This window comes from Argiope bruennichi, chromosome 3 (assembly GCF_947563725.1).
Source record: "Argiope bruennichi chromosome 3, qqArgBrue1.1, whole genome shotgun sequence".
NCBI classification, from domain to species: domain Eukaryota; kingdom Metazoa; phylum Arthropoda; class Arachnida; order Araneae; family Araneidae; genus Argiope; species Argiope bruennichi.
Genome location: NC_079153.1, coordinates 33419438 through 33436767, shown reverse-complemented (window position 1 = coordinate 33436767; position 17330 = coordinate 33419438). Strand labels below are relative to the sequence as shown.

At 31.6% G+C, this 17330-nt stretch overlaps 2 protein-coding genes across 4 annotated transcripts in view; one reads left to right on the top strand and one right to left on the bottom strand.

The window, feature by feature from the left end:
• Positions 1-17330, top strand: part of LOC129964245 (carnitine O-palmitoyltransferase 1, liver isoform-like) — a 113595-nt gene that overhangs the window by 27958 nt on the left and 68307 nt on the right. The window contains exon 1 of one of the 2 annotated variants that reach the window (XM_056078979.1): positions 13168-13316. The exons of the other annotated variant lie outside the window; for it this stretch is intronic. Coding sequence (XP_055934954.1) covers positions 13253-13316 — 64 coding nt within the window. The 5' untranslated portion in view covers positions 13168-13252. Of the gene's footprint in view, positions 1-13167; positions 13317-17330 lie in introns of those variants that run through there. 2 annotated transcript variants of the gene reach the window in all.
• Positions 1-17330, bottom strand: part of LOC129964246 (uncharacterized) — a 146869-nt gene that overhangs the window by 114851 nt on the left and 14688 nt on the right. The window lies entirely within an intron of this gene.

The window sequence follows — 17330 nt, the reverse complement described above, 5'->3', positions numbered from 1 at the left end:
AAGATGTTTTCCTTTACTTTTTTGTGATTCTTTATATACTGTTATAATTTATAAGTTACAAATTATTTTTTGTGATATTTACACTCTCTAATAAAACTGACAAATAAAACAAAGAAACACCTGTGTTTTCTTTATTTTTTCTAAAATTTCTAATACCGGTATTAAAACCGGTATCCCGGTATTAAGATCTAAAAAATACCGAATACCGGTATTGAAATTTTGGTCCGGTATTGCAATCCCTAGTAGCCACATACCACGTCTTATTCGTCAAATAATTCGCCAAGGAAGGTATTATAGATTCAGTAAAAATGTTAAATTAGCGCCAAAAGTTAATATTTCGTAATTATTGTACGCCAATGTCTTTCAAGGCGTTCTTCGGGACGACACCTTTGTTAAAAAGTATGCGAAAAAGTGAAACCAGCTGGAATTGAATACTGAAAATTTTAATTGAATAAGATAAATTTTTATTGAATAATTCCTTAAGATTTTAGACAAATAATTAAATATATTCTATAGTTCAAAGGAAACAGTGCTGAATGATTCTACTTTATATTCTTATATTTTTTTGTTAATATGCTTCGATGGGGAAAGTTCTTGGAATTTAATCACTACCATTTAACTTTTAGCTAAAATTATAAAAATAAATTATGAAGGCATATATCACGATGAATGCAATTTGTAAAGTTGCTCAAACAGAATGAATTACATACCTATCAATGAAGCAGTTTAAAAATATTTTTCTGAGATCTCCTTAATAAATGGCACATTATATATGGGACACTGATTGTTATTTCAATCCCTATAACAATATAAAGGGCATTTGAGATAAAGAAGCTTGTATTTTAATTTACTTAATGTTTTTCCTTTAATGCAGATTTAAATACTAAACATTCATTCATTCGATGCGCTTGTCAAATTTGCCATTATAAGCGAACTGGTTAAAATTAGGCTTCGTATTAAATTTTTTTTTCATCTAGTATTATTGATGAACCCGATGGTCTATAGAAGCTTATAGTGATAAATAAAAACCAATGAAATACTTACTTATTCCATTGCGGTTCCAAGTTGTGGCTCGATTTCTATTTATCGTCGTAGAGAATCATGCATTTGGACTTCTCTCAGCTAACAGACCGAGTCCAAAATATCCAAGGCCAGCAATTGCCTTGGGACGCCAATAATAACGCTGCACTTATCTATCAAACGAGCTGTCGTTTGTTCATTGGATTCCCCTCCACTTCATAATAAATATTGACTCTCAACATAATTACATCCATAAATGTGTTAATGAATAACTCATTAGTAAAATGCAATAATAGAAAATTGTTTTATCCTTTTATCCAGGATTTCTAGAAGTGGCTCTGAATGCATTATCATACAGTAATGCATAATTCATACGCTTTTTGTTTATGTATTGCTTCAGCACAGTCCAATTTATTCACTTGTGAAAGGCTAAAGAGACCAAATAGATTAAATTAAATTGTATTAAGGCTCACATCGGAATATGCGGAAACGAGAGAGCAGATGACTATGCAAAAAAGGCCGCACAGAAAGACCAAATAGGCATTGTAGTCCCAAAATCATTCCAAATATTAAAGAAAGAAATTAGAAGAGAGATGATTATGCAATGGCAGGATAGATGGATCATGTCGAGTAAAGGACACATAACATATAAATTCATACAGGAACCAAAAATTATAAAAAGAATATTTCACCTGATGATAGTGCAAATTATATTGGAACATGGAACATTTCCTGAATACATCTACAGATTTGGAAGGATGCATGACAACGCATGTAATATGTGGGGAAATAGGCTCTGTCCAGCACTACATAACAGAATGTATCGAACTCAAAGAAATGAAAGGAAAACTCATTATAGATAACAGGGGCCGCGGTGGCCTGGTGGTAAGGTCTCGGCTTCGGAACCGGAGGGTGTCAGGTTCGTGACCCGATTCCACCGAAGAACCGTCGTGTAAGAGGGCCTGTTGCACGCTAAATCCGTCATGATCAAACGCCCTCCCGCTGGCTTGGTGTGGTGTGAAGAGGGGGGTGCCAGCTCAGGTGTCGTCCCCGTCATTTGACCGCGGTTCAAAATTAAGAGGTCCTTCCCAAAATAGCCCTAGTGTTGCTTCAAACGGGACATTAATATAGTGGATAGTAATTTGGATATATGGATAGTAATTTTAACACAATATAACAATACTCTGGAAATTTAAACATGTTAAAAGAAATGATGGAAAAGATTTCTAGCCTTTTGCTAACAGTTTGAAGATACTTTGAATTTTTGTTGGCCATTATCCTCTTATGCAAAAGCTGGATAATGAATGGGTATAACAACCAGTCACAGTAAGTCCTGTTTATAGGGCTCAATTCTGTGGCAACGGGGTGACTGGCTGTAATTAAAAAAAAAACCCAATTATTCTACTACTTCACAAATTTCGGTTATACGCCTCGAGTGTACGTATGTCTTCTTTCCAAATTTTGAAAATCTTCTAGCTTCGGCATTAATCGAATGTTTTTTTTTATTGCCCTCTATCATCCAATTCTCCTTTAAGTCGTCTTAGTGAATCTTAGTGAACAGTGATTCACTAAATTCTGATATTATGACTTCGGAATTGATTCACATTTTATAGACTGATAGAAAGCATACAGCTTTCATTCAAATGATGACGAAAAGGAAAAAAGTTATTCCTTCTTTCTTTAAAGAAGTAGTGCAAAACTTCGGATATACTTTGTTGAAATACTAAATTAAAAATACATGGGCAACAAATTACATAAAATGTTTTGTTGTCCTGTTTTGTTTCTAACAAAAATACAAACTGTTGTTACTTTTCAATAAATCTGAGCATGGTTCTTGAAGACGGCACATTTATTAGACATAGAAAATGAAAAGAAAAGAACGCAAGTATTGACAATTAAGCACACAACATCATGTTAAAACAGTTCGCGGGAAGAATGCGCCAGAATGAGCCAGAAGCGTAATCACACAGATATTCCTACGCGAGAAAAGTAGTCCGCTCGCTCCATCCCAACACAAACAATATCATGATTGGTATAGAGCCAATAAGCCGGGCCAGTCCTTAATTCTTCCTTGTGATAGAAAAACTAACACTTGCCTGTCGCGCCTTGCCAGTGGCCACCTTAAATGTCTTTTCTTTTCTCAGGGTGAAAAAGTTTACCCTTTTTGCCCGAAATGCTGCCAACATCAGGCCTCTGCTGAACATATTCTGGACTGTTTAGGATTTCATTGGGGAGAAATTTATTCTTCTCCCTTCCTCGTTTTTGACTTTCTTCTTGTCAACGGATTTTTGGATTTGGTCTGACTAAGTCAGGCCATGGAGATTAGCAACAACAACAACAACAAACAATATAAATTTGTTTCATAGTGTTGTACATGAACATGAACTCAGCACAATAGGCGAGAAGTAAACATTTTGACTTTTTCGTATACGAAATATACAAGGAGGAAGTATTGTAATCTTCAAAAATATGAACTCGAGATTTTGACGAATCTCCATGTTTCAAATCTTTCTTGGTTCAAAAACACATTATGCCTTTATCAAATTGCTTGTGAACAGCACTATCGCAAAAACACTTTGAATAAGGCGAATGAAAATGTGATATATGATATCTATTCCAAATTTGTAGATTTCTAGCAAATTGAAACGGAATCTCTCTGACTTTTCGAATAACAAAATAAGTATAAAATGATGAGAGCTAAATGAATAAAATTTGGTTCACATGTTTAGCATTTAAATTGTGGATTCTTATCAAATTTCGAAAAAGTCTGTCATAGAGTTGATCGTCTATCTTTCCGTATTTTCATGTACATTTAAATGCAATAACTCGTAAACCAATGATTTAAATCAATGAAATTTAGTATCCGTTTTGTGTCAAATTTTGGTTTCAATCGGCCGGAAAAGTCTATAAAATCATATTAGCACCATAGATCCAGTAAAAATTCTAGTTTCGTGATAAAGATTTGTATTTCGTAGCTATTATTCATCAATGTCATGCAAGATATTCGCGGTCCAAGAACCAAAACGAAGAGCCTTCTCTACGAATATCTATCCACAAGAAACCTATCACGTGTTATATAATACAAATATATCTATCTGTCTCATAAATATATCTATATGTATCACAAATATATCTATCTGTCTCATAAATATATCTATATGTATCACAAATACATCTATCTGTCTACACTGAAACTTAGTAAAAAAAAAGCGATCACGAGGGAAAGTAGAACCATAAAGGAATCTAAACCATTATACTTGATAAAGTGTTAATATTATTGTTGTAGCGGTTCGATAACTCTATTACCTTCTCTTTTGATGCAACAGATGGCGTTACTATATTAACATCAAGCTATATTTCCCATGATCCTTCTTGGGGGTAGTTATTAGATTGTATTCTAAGTGAATGTAATGTATTTTTCGTGTTCGTGTTTGTTTTGTCTTGTCAAATGTGGAACTTTGTAAATAATTAAATACCTGTTCCTGAAACTTGTCTATTATTTTTATCTACCTCATAATGAAGTTATAAAGAATCTCGTTCCTCTACATTCTAATATTTTATCTTTCATAGAATGTTTTTATTTTCAAACTTATTTATTTGACAACAAAAAGAATAAAGCTTTCTAATCTATCTGTTGTGATCTAGTGGCCCTGAACAACTGCATATTCACTCACAGTTGAAAATACAACAAACATTAAAAAGAAAAATAAGATGGTAAGTAAAGTCAAACTGAGGCACGAAAATCCAGTTCTTACCGAACTCATGTAGGAATATTTAATCTTTAACCATTTTGCTTTTTTCATAGTTTAATTGGATTACACAATCCATTTCAAAAATGGGCTTCCTTACTGATGGAATTTAAAAAATCATAAAATATTTATGTTTCTGGATTATATACAATTTTTTAATCCAATCATAGCATGTCTGGATGAATTAATTTCTATATGGAATATAAAAGCATGAAAAAATACTATATAAAATCCATCGAATATTTTTATTTGTGGACTATACGTAATATTTTAATCCAATCATAGCATGTCTGGATGAATTAATTTCTATATAGAATATAAAAATGTAAAATATACTATACAGAATACATAGAATATTTTTGTTTGTGGATTTTGCGTAGTTTTTTTATCCAATCATAGTGTGTTGGGATGAAATAATTTCAATTTATAATTTCCTAGAGCGAGAATTTAATGCCCGTACGATACACAGATTAATCGCTAAAATGTTTATAAACAGAATTAATTTAGCACAAAACTTAAGATCCTACACTTAATGATAGTTCCCCACAGAATATATTCGGTCTTCGTAAACTAGTTCTTGAAAGACGGTTAATGTGAACTGAGCTTTTTTAACTCCTTCTTTGCAGTCTTTCTCATTTTAAGGTCAGAAAACAGCGGGAAAAAGATGTGTCATATGACCCTGCATAATAACAGCTAAAGGTATTGTTAAAAGATTCCTTCAGCTGATACGGCCAGATATAGCTACAGTGGAAGCAACAGAACGAGGCTATTTGACTATCTTGATCTTTCTTCTTATCATTGTTTCTTCTCTTTAATCCTCCTGTACTCGTATTTCTAGATGACAGTGCCGATTCTGTGGATTCAAACTGTGAGAAGAGTGATTCGGAAATTATTTTTGTTTCCAGAGCATGAAGAATAATTTTCACGCATGAGTCGTTCACTTAGTGTTGTTTTCGAACTGACGAGAAGTGTCAGAGAGCAAATTACATATCGTCGCTTCCTTTTCTTTCGGTGAGAAATACGTTAATACAGTAAAAAAACAAAACTATTATTAGAAAATAAATTCGGCTTTGCTAACGTGGATAAAACAGCTCTAAAAATAATAAAAAGGGAATAAAATAAATACAAAAGTTAAAAAAAAAGAAAGAAAGAAATTGAAATCTGCTATCGCGAATTTCAAGTTATCATATGAGAATATTACTTTTTTAAAATCACGTGGTATCAATCCGACAGAAAAAACATCATGTTCTCACATGATTCGTATTTCACAATTACCAACATTTAGAAAAGCGATGGTTTTTGAACATCTCAAAATCAAACGAGTTCTAATCTCCTTTTTTGACTAGAATGTTTTTTTCTTGAAAAACCAGTTTAAATCGGTTTTAAACAATCACGTGACTATATATATATATATATATATATATATATATATATACGTATATAAATTTCGATACCTCTCTTCGCTGTTTTGCTTTCATTCTCATTTTCTTCTCTGTTTTTCTTCAGATGATAGCTTCTTATGATCTTGCCCTTTATTGGCCAGACTGAAGAATCGGCTACATGGCGGACATTGGAGTCAAATTGTAACTTTTTGTAGGCGATACGTTTCCAAATGTGACAACCTTCTTTGTTATTTTCTAATAACCTTAAAGCGAAAAATTGAAGCCTCAAAAGCAATAAATTGCCAATTTTCTGTCTATGGATTTTGAGACTTCAAAAACCTCAAACCAAAACAACATCATGTTCTCACATGATTATATATATACAATATCTATAATAGCCTTTAATTGTTCATTAACTGCTTAACATAATTCCATTGATGATCAGTCACATATGTGGCTCTGTGGATCAAGCGTTCTTATGTTGGAGTTGTGTGGAATTTTGATGAAAAAGGTACAGTCCAAGACTCAAGTTGTCTTTGTACATTTTCACAAGCAGACTTTATTCTGATTAAAGTAAATGAAACTCACATTGCAGCTTTAAAAACAACAGAAACCCCATCAACAACAGAAAAATGTACATTTATGAGAAAAAAAAAATGAATGATAAAGAATATATTGCATTAAATGCAACAAGTTATGTATTTTTAGAAAGTAAAAAGGTAGGGAAGAATCCAAAGAAAAAAAAAAACCCTAAACCAAATATTTGAATAAAAATATTTAAAGTTTTTTAATTACCATAATACAAGGTGATCAAAAAATAACTTTTCTCGCCAGCAGAGATTCACAACTAAACTAGAACGGAATGAAAGTAAATTTCATATATAGACTCTAAAAAGTAGGAGGAAACAAATTCCACGAAAAAAAAAATGCCGACAGGAGAAATTTTGCCGCTATTCGAACAAGAGTAGATTCATAATTGCAATGAAAGCTCAGAAAAGGGATTGTGGAAAATTTCATTAACGTTCGAATGATAAAAAAAAAAGCACATGAAGTAATGAATTACATACATTATGGAATTCACAGAAAATATTCTTTGATTAATCAACATTAGGGCCCTAAAGCTTACGTGCAGCTATTTTATTGTGTTAGTCTCTCCTAAGCACAAGATACTACATCGATGACTTTTGGGCATTTTTTTTCCCAACTTAATTCTTCTCCCTATGCCTTAAGCAGTCTGAAAATGAAATTTTAATGAATTCAATTCAATATTTTAGCTGCAGATATATCCACAAAGGAAAAAATGTTTAATGGGCTCTATGTGATACTAACTTACTGCTAAACTCAATTTAAGATTATCAGTTAAGATTATTAATTTTTAGTGTCAATTTCTGCCATGATTTCAAAAATATTTCATTGCATTAAAGGAATTAATGATTTGTTCTATATTCCGGAAGAATTGAGATTTTTTTCGTTTAGTCCTATTACAAAAATCATGAATTTCAGTGATTCTATTTATTTCTTAGTAAGGGAAGATGTGTAGCAGATTTGTTATGCTCGAGGATAGAACCAAGGACCTTGTGGTTCGCAGCCCAGTAACATGACCACAATACAAAAGCAATTGCCCGTTTCATAGCTGTTATCTGGCTTATAAGCTTTTCACCACAGTACGAACGATTTGGCTGTTGAAATGCAACAAATATTGTCAGTTTGTGATGATAATTAAAAAAATTAGCACAAATTGGTGATAAAATTAATGAAACACTGCTAATACTGCAGTGGTTAGTCCATTGACAACAAATACTGCTTTAAAGTCACTAGAAACAAAAATTGAGGTGCTATCAAAACAAATTCAACAAATGTAGCGGATTTGTTACGCGTGAGGATAGAACCTGGGACTTTGTGGTTCGCAGTCCAGTAATATGACCACAATAAAAAAGCAATTGCCCGTGTTTCGTAGCTGTTATCCAGCTTATAAGCTTTTCACCACAGATGCTATAAAGTATGGTAATCGTCACAAATTTCTAGTTTTTTTTTTTTCGATATTGATAAGCTCCCAGGTTTCTATTAAAATCAGCGGGAGTAATCTCTCGGTTCTTTTTCCCTACCAAAGGAAATCAAAATTTGGTATAGAACTTCAATTGTAGTCACAACATCACATACAAATTTCATTTACCTAAGTTGTTACTTTTTACTTTCTCGTAGATGTAGTATAAAGAAAGTATAGTACGCATTAAAATATTCGAGATTTTGAGGAATCACCATTTTTTAAACTTCTCTGAGTTCGAAAAACACATTTTTAGAAGATATCCGATTGTCTGTGACAGATATAACTTAAACATGCTTTGAGCTAGACAGATGAAATTTTGTATACTGTTCTTTACAACAAATTTGCAAATATCTATCAAATTTTGAGTAAAATTTGAGTTCAGAAGAAGTTCGTCTGTCCGTCTGTTCGAATACAAGTTAACACGATAACTTCAAAATGAAGAGAGCTAGATAGATAACATTCGGTATACATATTTAAAATCTATAATGTAGACACTTATCAAATTTTGAACTAAATCCAGCTTCCGGTTGATTGTCTGTCTGTCTATACTTTCAGAAAAATTCAAACGCGATAATTTGAAAACTCAATGACTTAAATGTATCAAATTTGATATGGGATTTTGCGACTACAATTCCAGTTTTGTGACAAATCTTTGTTCCAATCAGTTGAGAAACACGTGTTTAAAGCACAAATTCGATTTTACGATACTATTAATAGCCTACAGGGATTAATCGTCAAAAAAAAAAAAAAAAAACTCGCCAAAGACACGATAGATTTATGCCAAATGTCAATTTCATGCCAAAAGTTAATATTTCGTAACTATTGTATGACAGTCCCATGCAAGCCGTTCTTACTATGATAAGTTTATTAGAGAGTATGCGAGAAAGTTTTTCGGAGACCAATCCCTCTGGTTTAAATTATATCTTTCAAATGTATGTGAAAGCATAGATAGTCAGACAGTTAATTCCCAAACATGATACAGATTTACACTTTAGATGCTAAATCTGTTCACCTCGAACTTAATTTATAAAAGAACAAATGTCTAATTAGCATATTTTTAAACTTTATATTATTCAAAATAACTTTCCAGAATTACCTTCAGAAATCAGTACCTAATTATTTTTTTTGAAAAAAGTATTTTAATATTTTTAAAGGAAATGAAATTAAAAACCTTTTAACTTTTTTACTTAATACACGTGCTTTTATTCACAAAAGTTATTGAAGGCAAACATGCCATTTAAACAATTATACTTGCGACATAATGATAAACATATTTTACCTGCTTTTTCATCTTCAATTTGCTTAAAAGTTGTCGTTTATGATTATGAAATAATGAAGTATTAAGAAGTCACGCATTAGGGAAGTGATGAACCTAAAAATCACTTCAAGAGGAATTCAAGTAGATAAAACGCATTATTCATCAGAAAAGAATCTTTTCATGTATAAAATTATTACTTTATCTCATTGATGTTTGAGATAATTAAGACAGAGTTTACCTTAATTGAGGATTTATTTAAATTTCTTTCAAAGAGTTTCTTTTGTCGGTCCCTTTCACATGTAAATCGAATCTTTTTCATTTATATTTGTTCATTAGAGATAAATACTTCTTAAGGTTTCCGGATAAACCGGTAAATGAATTTCGGCCGCTAATGCAGAGTTATTCAAAATAGTTGCATCGACTTCAAATGTTTAAAACCAACTTGTTTCTTTTAACTAACGATAGGACGAAAAAAAAATTCAAATGAAATTTCAGAATTCAGTTTGAATTTTGTTTGTTCATGGAAATTGTAGCAAGTTAGCACCCCACCCCCCTCCCGTGTCAAACAACTGATGTCCGTACTGTAATCCATTCAACTACTGTTTGAAGCCTTCCCTATAGATATATCCCGGCCGGAGAGGGTGCTGCACAAATATGTGTAAATGAAACCTCCGAATATGGTATTTTCTTCCCCGATGAGAATAGTAATGTTATGAATTGAGTTACCCCTTACCAATGATGGAATGTACTTCATACGGAAGGGTTGTACTATGACCGCTGATCAACCACAATTGAGTTACCCTCGATCCAATTTGGGTTTAGCGAAGCTTGGTTTTCAAACCATGTTTATGAAATAAAATGTTCGGAAATTAAAAAAGCATAAATTCAACCGCAGAGAAAAAAAGTCACGTGAAATCTCAGCTAAATTTTAGTTTAAATGTTTGTTTATAGCAATGGCAATCCTTTTATATCACACAATTTAATTAGCAATCCTTTTATATCACACAAGCAATGTCCATGTTATAGTCTATTCCATTACTGATTGAAGCACTCGCTATAAATATATACCGAGGGGTGCATCACAAATATGTGTAGGTGAATTTCAGGCTTAATGACATGGGGCTCGCTTCCATAGTGAAATGAGTGATGTTAGGAGGTTGAGTTACCCCCGATCCAACGAAGGAACGAACTTCATATTGTGTGGTTTTACCATGGCCGGTGATCAACCCCAATTCCAACATTATTATGCCAAGATAATAATTCATTCAATTACCCCGAATACCTTGGCAGAATGGGGAAACTCCGATATGGTTCTCCATGGGTATTTTCAGTTTAGGTAAAGGAGGAGTCAACGAGTTACCCAAATGAAAAAGAAAGCACAATAACTAATTCAGAAGAATTAATTACAATCCCTTCAATGGCTAGACATGCATCCTAGAAGAAGGATTGCATCTTGATCGATGATGGTCCTTCAAACTCAATTATCAGTTTCCCGCTTTTCGAATGCCTTTACTCGGAATGCTTTGGCATGGTGGAGGTAATTTAAATATGGTTTTCTAAGAGTACCTTTAGTTTATTCTATGTTGCAGTTAAAGGACAAGTTGAAACAGATTCTACGAGTTTCCGCAATGATAGGAAGACACAGGAATTAATTTCAGTAGGTGGCCACACGTGGAAAATGCATGTGATTTATCGAAACGCATATTTATGACTATGAATATCCTCCATTGTCTCTGATGCAAAATGAACTATAGCATGGATATAGATCATGGAACCAAGAGAAATGACATAGCTCGATTATTACAAATAAAAATAAGATGTTAAACTTTCTATTGTATTGTGATAAAATATTTTCTTCTCGTCATTTACAACAAAGCTGTTTTCAATTTTTATCGATGCAATTATTTTGGGTTTTCTTTTAAAACCTTTTAGAAACTTGAATTTCTTTCATAAGTTTTTTTTATAATTAACAATCAGTATATTAGCCGTTGCCTAGAAAACATAAAATTCAGTTTTCAAATTTGTTAACACTGCCTTTAAAACGTTTTAACACAACAAAATTTAAGTCCATTAAATTGTTTGAGGTATATCCATTTTAAATCTAAATATGGGATATTTAGGAGCTGATCATGGTTTTGACCCATGGTCAGATGACGAGAACAGTATCCTCCTTTTTATGCATCCACCTCTCATCATCAGGACAACATTTAATATGAAACAGACGTATACACTTCTTTTACAGACTAAAATTTCGCATCAGAAGCTCGGACTTTCACGGTTCTTTCAAAATCAGCATGGATAATTGATGTTAGCATGAGATAGATATCGATTTCTCGTATTTGTTTTCGCTTCATTGTTACAGTTTCCAAATTTACAGACGAAACCTGCCTGATGATGTTTCGTCTGTAAATTTGGAATGAAATAGATGTGAAATATTTTAATAATGTTGTAATTTTTTATTGATTACATTTAAAAATCAATTTCGAATAAAATTACAAGAAAATGCTTTTCATTGAAAATTAGAGGAAAATTACAGATTAAATGAGAGAAATTAGATTAAATCAGAGAATTACAGAATTAGAGAAAGTACTTAACAGATGTGAATAGAGTTATTGAATTTCAGTATGTTTAGTTATCTTCCCTGGACCTAGAAAGAGTAATTAGAGAGGGAAACAGGGACAGAGTTATTTCCCCATCCTGCCTAAGTATCCAGATGAAATGTCTGACTGTCACTGCGGCAATAAAGATGAAAATTGAAGGTGGAGATCTAACGGTTACGGCTGAAAGAACAACGGTATTCACCAGTCATTGTCCAACCCCTCTTCAGGAGGTACTTTCCGTCACCGGAGTGAAGGTAATAGGATTCAACATTACTGTTACACCCACTAGGAAAGCGAGGATCTGCTTATTTATATCTCAACTTCTCGTCCTCGCACTCGTGATGAGTTCCTCAAGTGGAACAAATAGAGAGGGTATTTAACCAAGAACAATAAATTAAAATCAAATTTTATCTTTATAGCTCTGCAAAAACTGTCAATTTGCCATTTATGTAAAGATAATGACAGCTTAAAATGGAAATTTAATACTTAAAGAAGCAATGATATGGAATTATTGATATGATATGGAATTATCATATTGCAAAAGAAGATTTTTTTTATTTGCTAGTATTTAAGAATTAAATCAAATAAACTTTTTAAAATTTCAACATGGTCTTGAATAAAATGAAACAACACAGGACATTTAAGTAATGTTCCCGGAATAATCCCGGCCGTTTTTTTCCAAATTGAAAATAAATATTTCAAAATCTGGTCCTTTTCTGATGTCTAGGCATACGCATCATTGAAACACTTATCAAAACGTAAAAACTTTTGTATATATATTTTTTAAAATGTAGAGATTTCTTTTTTCAGATTTTAATATAATTTTAAGTTATATTTCATCTCTTTAAAAATATCTTTGTTAAAAGCATTTTTATTAGCAGTACTTTTTAAAATCTCAAAACAGCTCCCTAAAGCGATTTAAACAGCTCCGTTTGTCAAAGAATTTCAATAGGCTCTTTTGAAATGCGAAATTGCCAAAATGACCATAGATCCCGTCCGGTAGAGGAAAATAAACATATTATTTCATTTTTCTCAAGAACTCTAAATAATTTCAACATTAAGTCAGTTGTTGACTCGCTGGAGATGGCAACAATAGGTTGATTCTCGAATTGTGACGAACTGGAATATCAGCAATTTTAAAGCTTGGAATATTTATTTGGATACATGGTGGATGGTGATATGCATTCACGGAGCAAATGAAATTCAGCAAAAATTTCATTCTAATGACCAGCGGTTTTTGTGAAATAGCTTTTCGCTTAGGTACTGTATATTTCATTTTTAGAATTTAATTGTTATTATTATTATGTAAATTATAGTGTTTAGAAAAGTATGTTTAAAAATGAAATATTTTTTTCTCCGGTTGTTTTTATTTAAACTATATTTCAAGAAAAAAATGATATGAAAGGTTTATTCGCGGAAAGAATTGTGTGGCGAGAATTTTCAAGAAAGATTTTATTCAAGTTGGTAGTTTTAATTAAATTAGTAACTTTGCTATTAAGCTAAATATTTTCCCTCAGTTTAAAAATATTTCACTTATATGAGCAAATACAACACAATGCAAGAAACAGTTTTTTTTTAGCTTGTATTAGATACAACTGGAATTTTTTAGAATCATATACTATCATTATTTTTGTTAGAAATATAAAAATGTTTCAACCGTTTCTTAGATATATTATAGTTAATACACATCTTAACAGCTTTCAGAATTGAAAATAAAAAATGTTCATTTGTTTATAAATCTAACTTATCAAATAAAGCATTTAATTCATGGATATCATTCCCCAATGACATAAAAGAATTCCTTTCCATTTATTACTTTCTCAATACGAAGTAAAATAATCGTCAAAAGATTCGGCCACGAGATTTTGACTAATCATCACGTTTTAGATCTCCATGAGTTCGAAAAACTCATTTTTGAAAAAATATCAGTCTCTTTGTGACAAAGATAGCTTGAAAATGCTGTAAGCTAGATGGATGAAATTTGGTATACGGACTTCAGATCAAATTTAAAGATTTCTATTGAGCAAAATCTGTTCAAAGGAAGTCTGTATTCCTGCCCGAATAAAAGTAAACACAATAACTTCAAAACGAACAGAGTTAGATAGATAAAATTTGGTACATAGATGTAACATCTATTGTATAGACAGGTATCAAATTTAGAGTCAAATCCCACTTCGAAGTGATCGTCTGTCGGTCTGTACTTCCAAAAACATGTAAATGCGGTAACTCAAAAACGCAAGGATTTAAATAAATGAAATTTGGTATGTGATTTTGTGGCTACAAATATAGCTCTGTGTAATATCATGGTTTCAATTCGTTGGGATAAATGTTAGGATTTTTCTTAAACACAAATTCGATTTTCGGATACTATTAACCGCATGCCAAGGATTAAACACCCTAAAATAATTCGTCAAATATCACAGATAAGTTTAGTGAAAAATGCGACATTCCAGCAAAAAGTTAGCATTTCGTAACTATTGTACGCTAGTGCCCTGCAAGGTGTTCTCTGGAATAATGCGTTTATTAGAGAGTATGCGAGAAAGTTTGGGAAGACCACCCCCGCTGGTTAAAAATATAAGTTAGAGTCCAAGTGCTCTTACAGTTTTAACAATTGAGAATTCCTTTATACTTGACTATCATCATAACTGATGTAATTTTTGAAGAATTTAATCCAAGATTGCAGCTTTGCCATGTTAGCAAATAGTATTCATATTTTCTTTTAAATATTATCTTATTATAATTATAAGTCTTATTATAATTATAAGACTAAAATGTAATAATTTAGTAATAATACTATAAATAATACTATTTTGTAGAAAATACTAGTAATAATAATATTCTAAAGAAAAAAAATACCATACTAACAAAATAATTGAATGTTTCTCTCTTTTTCTGTATTCGAAAAAGTATTCTTTTTCTTATTATGTTCATCCACTTTTAAATAGTTGATTGATTTCAACCCCTTTCCCCTTCCTTTTGTGCTGCATTTCGCTTTGTGACAATAAATGATGCTGAAAATGATAATCTTATTACCTATAATATGCGATTTTGTTTCTGTATCGACGTATTTTTACTTTTTTTTCTTTGTATACTATTCAGAAGTATATTTTAATCTCAGAAATGAAATCTGGTCCATCTAAACATTAAATGCTGGACATTAAAAGTTTTTATCAATTTTAAATCTTAATCTTAGAATTGTGGGATGGTGGGAAGCATAGGACGTTGGTAGCGCATGAAGAAATCATGAGTATGATATAAAAATTGTCGAAATCGGTACAGTGGTTGGAATCGGAGCATTTTATAGGGGATTTTTCATAAAGAACGTACAATGAAGTAGTAGTTTCTTTAAAAACTGGAAGATGTGAAATCACTTCACGGTGATAACTGATGACATATCAATACATCATAGCCTTTCATATAAAATAAATATCAGCGAAATCGGACCAGTGATGAAGGTTAATGAACTAATTCTTTAATTTCTATTATTGTTTTAAATATACAGATTATATATATTTTTTCTAACATAACATAAACGAAAATACTCACAATTTGAATTGTTAACAAAAAAAACAAAAATATCATCAAAAGTAATTTTTTTTAATCTTAAAATATCAAATAAACATTATATATTGCTATTGATTATTTAAACATATCAATTTTCATCGACATCTCTAGTTACATAATCTAATCAAAGGAAACAGACAAAAAGTAGATGCACTCAGATTGTACATTTTCCGTGATGGATTGATAAACAGTAGTTAAGTGCTCAATTTCCTCTTATCTAAAGTGTTGATGTTCTCGTAATTACTTTCATTTAATCTTGTCTTAAGACAAATTTGTTCTTCCGATAAAAAAATAAAATAATCAAGAGCCAATCAATAAGGAGGGAGGGATTTATTTTCTAAAATTTTAAGTGTAATAAAAGGAAATATTTAAAAAAAAAATTCTTTTCGGAAATTTCTAAATTTGCAGTATTATCTCAAGAGATTTCCTCCGTCAAAATAAGTGAATTATTTTTAAGTATTTATTGCTGAAATTACTGGGAGTGGTCTCTTTGAAATTTTCTCGCATTCTACCTTATAAAGGTATTATTGCACTTTCCGTTTGCATAAAAATGGGAAGCCTTAGCAATTCCGTGAACGTCACAAATGCTCAGATTTTTATTTTAAGAGTTCCGAAACTGTGCCTTTTGCCCTTCGTAGTATTGTGAAGAAAGCCGTGTGTGTATTTTAGATGCCTTTTTGCTGACCGATTGGAACAAAAATTTGAAACAGAATTGCAATGTTAGTAACTGGATCACATATCAAATCGTTGTATATTTTGCTTCTTTGAGCTGCATGTTTATGTCTACGAATGAATAGACAGATAGATGGTCAACTGTTTAGAAAATTTAGTTCAAAATAACTTCCAAATGATGCTAGAATTCTTTATCAGATTGTATTCATCTAGATCTTTACGTGTTCACTTACATTCGAATAAAGAGACAAACAAATTTTGATAAAAAAAAAAATTACGAATTTGATGTGAAAACTGCATAAGAAATTTCATCTATTTAGCTCAAAGCATTTTTCAACTATCCTTTTCATAAACAAGCAGAATTCCAATAATATCGTTTTTTTTATGGCTAGTAAGACAGCGCATGTGCAGAAAGGGGCTGATTTATGTTTGCCACAATTTCAGAAGATAGATTCAGGCATACCATGCTTGGCTATAAATTACCGTTTTGCCATCCCTAAATCTTTCTTTTTCACTGCGTATCGTATTAAAATGGCGGACATTTACATAAAGAAACATTTACATAAAATAACAAAAAAAAGGTCAGCGTACCTAAATTTGGAAAACTATAGAAGGAAATGGTAAATAAAATGAAAAAAAAAAAAAAAAACCACAACCTTGCATTAGAAAAAACAAAGAGCAAAAAAGGAGGTAATTAATTTATAATAAGTAATCAACTTTTTTTCACGCCAAAAAAAAAAAACCCGCCAAATTCTACAAACGCATGCGCAATAAGAAGAAAAATACAATACTGCGAGATATTGTTGTCCCATCGGGACAAGTACTTGACATGGACCGAACGGCATTTTTCAGCCTTTCTACGCATGCGTTGCACACTTGTCGTCTTATAACTGGCCAAGTATAAACCTACCTTAAGAAATTTTTGGCAATTGCAATAATTTCTCTTTATTTATTTCGTATATCAGAAAGTAAAAATAAATCTCCATTTCAATATATAAGTTAAATGCTTCCAATAACAGAATGGACAGTTTCTGAGCT